General features: G+C 32.9%; 2 protein-coding genes across 2 annotated transcripts; both read right to left on the reverse strand.

Annotated features, from left to right (window-relative positions):
- Window positions 1-92: 92 nt before the first annotated feature.
- LOC129299840 (uncharacterized) lies at window positions 93-1,665 on the reverse strand. Its single transcript, XM_054938318.1, has 4 exons — window positions 1,511-1,665; window positions 1,200-1,434; window positions 461-1,070; window positions 93-378 (listed from the first exon to the last, which is right to left on the reverse strand). The coding sequence occupies exons 1-3, from the start codon at window positions 1,574-1,576 to the stop codon at window positions 832-834; spliced, it is 540 nt and encodes a 179-aa protein (XP_054794293.1). The 5' UTR covers window positions 1,577-1,665; the 3' UTR covers window positions 93-378; window positions 461-831.
- A 3,567-nt stretch (window positions 1,666-5,232) lies between these two features.
- LOC129299842 (nudix hydrolase 18, mitochondrial-like) lies at window positions 5,233-6,765 on the reverse strand. The gene is made up of 5 exons (XM_054938319.1): window positions 6,475-6,765; window positions 6,222-6,330; window positions 6,037-6,120; window positions 5,812-5,940; window positions 5,233-5,690 (listed from the first exon to the last, which is right to left on the reverse strand). Exons 1-5 carry the CDS (start codon window positions 6,645-6,647, stop codon window positions 5,592-5,594), a joined length of 594 nt encoding a protein of 197 aa, XP_054794294.1. The 5' UTR covers window positions 6,648-6,765; the 3' UTR covers window positions 5,233-5,591.
- Window positions 6,766-7,471: the final 706 nt, after the last annotated feature.

Here is a 7,471-nt window from a genome sequence, read left to right on the forward strand (position 1 = left end):
TCCAATTCTTTCAAAGCGTAACAGAGTTCATAAGCTAAGATCCACAATCTGAACACGATGTTTAATATATAAGATATTTTACTTCTACAGTTTACGGGGAAAACTAGCACTACTCTTAGCATCAAACAAAATCTCGATAGCTGTCATAGCTACATAAGTGGAAAACGGTAAGATGAATTTTCACATAACTTGGGGCCATCTGATAAATCAGACACCAGTATTATTATTTCGATGAATTCTTAATTTGTTTCCCTCATCTATTTGTTAAACTTGTATTTAGCTAAGCCACTTGGTACTTACCTTCACCATATCGAACCTTGAGGCAAGCTCTGCAGAAAACACCAGTACTAGAGTGACATACTGAACAGTCAGTCTTTCCTGCTTAAAATATGGAAGGTAAGTGTTAAAGAAATGAGGAGTCAAGGTAGAACGCGAAAGAAGTCTCAATTCTGAATCTAACCTAGGCACGGCTCGTTCACATCAAAATTGCCACATCTTTTGCAGTCTTCTTCACCACATAATTTCTTTTGCGTGCATTGCATTGCAGTGTCCTCATTCCAATTCAAACTAGAATGGCTCGATAGCATAGCAGGAGCTAGATTCACCACTTAATTGATCCATTCCATTTCACCACAGTAAATTTATACATTTTATCATTGAATCTCGCCAGTTGTGATTATGATCCATAGATCATGTGTGTGCAATGGCTGCTTAAGAAACTCCATGACATACATGCCAACTTTGGAAAAAAGCAACCAAAAACAGATGCAGAAACCTACAATGTTATTAATCAGTTGGCTTGACATGATAACTATTAAGAATGTCATATTGTCATGGTCTACTTATTAATGTAATGAAGGTTAGAAAACACCTGCAGAAATGGCAGCATATGCCAAACACAGGGTTGTATACACTGCCTCTACCCTTGCTATTGCAGCGCACAGCCGAAGACTCAGCAGAGAGTTGAAGTTCTGCACCCTTTAGTTTAATCAACGGTGCATTCGCCGGCCTCTTCTCTTCTGATCCAAATGGAACACACTCTCCCTCCTCTTCAGATACATCTACCTTCTCTGTTGCAAACAACAGAGAAAAAATCACAGTACATCAACAAAGAAAAAGACGCCCTTAGAACTTCAATGTTCCTATTGTTTCTAGGTTCACAGATAGACCAATAGAAAAATCAAATGTTAGTCTGAAACCTTCTTTTGGAGACGAAGGGTCGGTTATACTTCCTCTCAAACGCTGAGATCGTCGGGGTGGAAGGTTGCTGCTGTTTCCGTTGAGGTCAGTTCTGTTGACTCTCTGGGAGCGACGCAAGGGAGTAACAACATAAACCCTTTTATTCCAGGCTCTTTTAGGTTTCGGTTTAGCAGATGCTGTTGCGTCTCGAAGTTCAGAGATTGTTTTGTGAAGACCAAGAGAAGCTAACCGAGCCTGAATTTACCCAATTCCATGAGAAAGAAGCTTAAAAAGATAATGATCTTGCTCGCAGAAGAGAAGAAATGCAGACCTGATTCTCTAACAAGCGTGCATTTCTGAGAGCCTCGTAGTCACTCTTTGCTCTACACCTTCCCATCGTTTTCGTTCTGGCAATGCCCAACGGCAATGGAATGGTACTCTTTTTTGTTTCTGAGATCGTACAGCTGTACAGCCACTTCACGAACATCAACGGCGTATTCAAAATTTGAAGATCGGCCAACTGTTTTTGTGAAATTTGTTGGACCAACGGCCCATTAAGAGCTGACAGTTGGGCTTTTGGATCCCAGAAACCAAATTATCTACATGTAGAATAACCATCCAACATCTCCGTTTTTTTTAATACTAATTTTTTAATTATTTTATAGTAAATAAAAAAATAAAAGATTATAACAATTTTATAATAGGAAAAAGTGAGTACTGAGTACGGGACTCACAGGGAAAATGAGTGATAGATAAATATGAAATCAATATTAAAAAATATTTTCTTTAAATTATAATATATGATATCTTCTAAAAATCTAACTTGATTTAAAATACAAGAAGTTGATAAATTTTACAATTATATTTTAACTATATTCCTACTTTATATATTAAAATTTTTAAAAAAAATATGTATTTTAATTTTCTTTATCAAGATACTTATATAAAGTATTTAGTAAAGGCATGATTGAAAAAATGTAAAAAAAATAATATAAAGATTAGGGTTTTAACTAACTTTTTTTTTAGAACTATAAAGTAATTATCAATGTCATGTAATATGATCCAAGGGGAGTAATTTATAAGATATTTTTTTGACAAAAATATGCATACTAATAAATTTTATTAAATATACTTTATAATCTTATTATTTTAAAGCAAAAATAAAAAATTTCAAAAATATTCTTAATTTAATATAGCTTTATTTGTGAAACATAAATAGAGAATGAACTATAACAAAGAGGGAAGGGTAATGTTAAATAAATATAACCAATGAAACCTTAAAGCATTTTATATTTTGGTATCCTAAATTATCTCTAAACGTGTTTTACAAATTAAGACGGAGGAGTATATATATCACAACTTAATTTTTCTTTTTTATTTTTATACAAAAAAGAAATACTTCATGAAAATTAATGGATTTCAATTTTAGAGATCCCCCAAAATGGTTGGTAAATACGAAACCTATAATAAAAAAATAGGTGTGAAACAAGAAACAAAATTCAAATAAAAATTACACAAATTCTAAAATGGTTGGCATGCAATGCAATGAACTTTTTTCATTTTTAGAATTTTAATTTATACATAGTAATAAATTCTACAAAAATAATTAGATGCTTATTTTTAACACTAAAAGTTAATTATAAGTTGTATAATAAAATAAATCATTTATTCTTTCACTATATAAAAGAGAACTATATCATGAAAAATAAGTTGTTAATTGAAATAACTTCTAATATACATAATCAAAAAATAGGTGGACTTGACTCTTGTAGACTCATGCTCCTTAAGCCTTTCATCTTAAATTAGCTATTTCTTAAAACCAATATTTATCAAAAGGCTTACGGCTGACCCTAAAAATCTTCTTTTCGTAATTTTTAAAAAATAAGTTTGACTTTGTAATGTTATATATTCATTATCTAAAATAAAAATTATAATATTTTTAAAATCCAAAATAAGTATTTTAAATCATCATTTTAAAGTATAAATTCTTATTCCAATGTCACCGGAGCCGGGCCTATTTTTATATTATAATTGAGAGTTAATATACCGTACATTGCATGGATATAAAAATCAAATTATATTTGTAATTTGTAATTGTAATATAATTGGGTAGAGTAGAGTACTTATGATCAAAAAAGGGAAATAAAAAAAAAAAGGATTCCTGGTGCTTACTTTTCGAGGCCATATAAAACCTTCCATATCAATACATCAATATTAATGTTGTTAATATAAGATATAAAAAAGTTATAAATAATAAATTCATCTCTCAAACTCCAAAAAATATACATGGCTTATATATTGTTGAATTTAAAACCAATATCAATATAAAATATAAAAAGTATGAAGATTCATGAATAATATGGCTAATTTTTTTCACTTTGTTAAAATATCATGTGGAATGCATGGACTCCACTTTATTTAAATTTAATTATGCTTACATTTTTATTATTAAATATTTTAATTCCAATAGGATATGATATTTATGAACAATTTCAAAATTGCATAATGAATTTTCTATATTTTTATTAAAAATCTTATAATGAAAATATAAAATGTATATGGATTACTTTAACAACATTCCAATTATGATGCAATTTTTTTCATCAAAATTCAAAATAAAATTCAACCAAAAAATTAAATTAAGAAAAATGCTATCTATCTTCAGGGTTTAAAAGGAACTCGTCCAACAAATGATGAAATTAAACTTTCTTTTGCAGTGTTGGGATAAGAGGATTGGGATCCTCTTAGTTAAATTGTATTTAGAATATTGAGTTGAATTATATTTTATTTATGCAATATATGTACATAAGCATCTTCATTCAACATCATTTTCTTAATCCGAGGGATCTCAATATCTTACATGTACTGATGCTGTCAATTATTATTGACTTTTTTGTCTACACGAGTTAAAGAACAGGACACAAGAAGACATTTTTCATTGGGTGGAGCCATCACTGAGAGTTTTTTGCTTTAAAACTTGAGGTTTTTAGAGATTCTTGACGTGGCCTTATATTAGCTGCAGATATGGATTTATTTGGATTCCACGGAGAAAATTTTTTAGACAATACAATAATCGTGTGTGAAAATGTCAAGGGAATCAAACTATTGTGCCTATGTTGGGGTCTGATGCGCTGATGATTAGTTAGGTAGCTTAAAAATCTTTGATCAAATATCATCTTACTATGTGAAAGTGGTGAATGATAAAAGGAAGATTATCTTTCTCACTTTAGTAATCTTTTTGATTTTGAGTACGCTCGCACTTTTCACCAATGACTTCTCTTATTTATTTTCCACACCACACGCGCCCACCCAAATTGTTAAATCCATCCCTTGTCCTTTGCTCACCTCTGTATGTGTTGTTTTGCACATAGTTTAAAGGTATTTTCTTTTTCAGAAAAAGAAGTTTGATTCTATGAATTTACTTGGCGAGTTCCAATAGCACTTACGTAAATATTGTTCAACAATAAAGCTTTGATATCCGCAACGAGACAAAAAACTCAAGAATACTCGGGACATGAGTTATCATATTCTTACCGATTAACTACTCATGTTCTTGCCAACAAGTCTCTGGGCCTGTTGAAAGCAGCTTATCATGATTGATTGCAACAGCTATGGCACCACACGTCTCTTTCAACCCTTTGAGAAATCCAATCAGAATGGAGCAATAATGCAACCTTATCATCTTTGTACTGCTCACTCGGCAATCTTTTCCCCCCACTAAACTATGCCTTTCCAAAGCATGTTTACCTCACATTTCCCTTTGAGCAAAAATCAGACGTACTCGTCTGGTTTTCCTCAAGGTCGGTAGGTATCTATATTGTCTATGGTTTTAGAGAAACCATCAATGATAGTATCTTCTCTCTTTCCCTTTTTAACTTACGGTCCTTATCATGTAGAAACTTATCGATTTTCTGACTTCTCACGTCATTTCTTTCATTCTTGTTAGAAGAATTATCGGGGCTATTATTAGATTTCTTGCCTCCAAACAATTGACTATGTTTATCAGACAGTCTCCATCAGAATTGCTGGGAAGAACAGAAGCAAGCATAACAGTAGACAAAGTGGCCATAGAATTATCATTGATACCAGATATTATTGTACATAAAGAATCAGATTGAAAGAATACAAAGAACGAAAGAAAGAATGAATTGAATTTGTATATCTACAGCTGATTTCCGTTGCAAGATCTCTTCAACTTCACCCCACAAACTTGCATTCCATGGCTGCAATTTCAGTAGCACCCATAGGAAATTGAAGACCAGGAAGTAACCATGAACTCCAGCAACTATTATTCCTCTTCCTGACTTTGAAATTTTCTGTGCTGATATGTCATATCCCCGTGCTTGTGTCGCTTGGACACTACATAAACATGAGAGAATGCCCACAATGTACATCTAACTCGACATTCCACTCTATTTCTTCTTGACTTGAGATTGTCTAGTGACCAACATATCTAAAGCTTCCTTCATCCAAGCATGTGGGCAAACTTCTTTTGCTTCAGCCACAGACATCTGCATCATACAGATCAATGAAACTTTAGAACAACCACCTAATTTGCAATCATTAAAGATTTGTGTGAAATTATCTTTGCAATTGGAATAATGAATGGAGGCAAATCATACGAGTACTTACCCATCTTCGCTTTCGGATGTTCTTCTCTGGCCAATCCTCAAGCTGCTGCTTGACAAGCAAAGGGAACATATATCCTTCATGTACAGTAGCTTGGCGTTTGCTTTTATAATTCCATTTACCCAATTTACTCTGCAAAAACATCCGAGACATAAAAGGTAAGAAACCAAGATTGGCTAATTGCTAAGAATCTGAATCGAGAAAGTGTCTACAGATACAGATACTTACTTCGACCTTGCCAACAACCCCTGCTTCCTCTAAAGTCTCCCTTAAGGCAGCTTGTTCCATGGATTCGTCAATCTCCCAACCTCCCTGATGAAGCAGAACAATACACAGATATGTCAGGACTCAAATGCTTGCACGAAGTAACATGGAAAAGATGAGCTCAACGACTTGAGGAGAAACAATAATACCTTTGGGAACTGCATTCCATGGCCGTTTTGAGCACTAATCACGAGAACCTCGATTTCCTGTTTACGGGTTCCCTCAACATTTGCTTCCCTGTATCTGTATGGAATGCATCTGCACAGTTTCAAAACCGCATGGAACAAGTCAGATTAACAGCAAAATCCAAATTTAAAAAGAAAATTCAAAAATTTGAAGTTAGGGATTTGAAGGACAGGAATCCGAAAACCCAGAAGAAGAAGAAGAAGAAGAAGAACGCACCCGACGACTTGGCGACAGCCTTTGTCGTAACGCTGCAAATGCCTGCCGGTACGGGAGACCAAGCACATCATGTTTTCTAACTGCTTGGGGAAGAGATCAACAGAAAGTTTCCTAGAGGAAAGGAAGGGAAGCAAGAATCTAGAAACCAAATCCCGGGAAAGAGCGAGACCCATGAAGGCGAACTTTGGGGAATCAAACACGCAGAGTGAAACGATGGTGGTATGCGGTGGAGAAGGAAGGAAGGCCAAAATAGGGAAGAGCGGAATGGGAAGGCAGTGGTGAATGAGAGAAACAAAAAATAGCGTGTGGGTATATATATATCTATCTATCTGTATCAGGGAGTGTGCGATCCGCGTGGCATAGATAAGAAAGGCGACACGGGGGAGACCAGAGCGTTTACTTAACGCGCAGATTTGGATTCTCAGACTCGGTGGTGCTGTGCAGTTTCCTGCTGTCTTCTGAAACGGAGAGAGAGAAAGCGAGAGAGGTGAAAACTGAAAAGTGGCTCAAGTGGGGACACGCCGATACGGACAGAAATTTAATAATTACTTTTAATCTGTTATAATTTTGAAAAGACACAACTGGCTTGTAAAGTTGTAATTTGCTTAAATTTTATTATAAATTTTTAAAAATTTAAAACACTAAAAACAATTAAAAATATAAGAATTTAACATATTAAAAAAGTATTATATAAAAATGTAAAACAATAAAAAATAAAGAGACATGTAACATAACTCAAATAAAGTATAAAAATTTAAATTTTTATTTTTTTTAATTTTATATAAAATTATAATTTAATCTTTTAATTTATAAAAATATTTTTTAGTCTTCTAATTCTAAGAATTTTAATTTTAAATGATTATTTTTAAATTAATTATTATTATTATTTTAAAAAATAAATTTAAAATATAAATAGTTGAGAATATTTTTTTAATATTTAAAATTTTAATGTATAAAGTTTTTGTGATGGAACTAATAGTGTTAGTGTTAAATAATT

This window comes from Prosopis cineraria, unplaced genomic scaffold, assembly GCF_029017545.1.
Source record: "Prosopis cineraria cultivar Desert tree isolate PC_DT_omini unplaced genomic scaffold, ASM2901754v1 PC1321, whole genome shotgun sequence".
In the NCBI taxonomy this organism is placed as follows: domain Eukaryota; kingdom Viridiplantae; phylum Streptophyta; class Magnoliopsida; order Fabales; family Fabaceae; genus Prosopis; species Prosopis cineraria.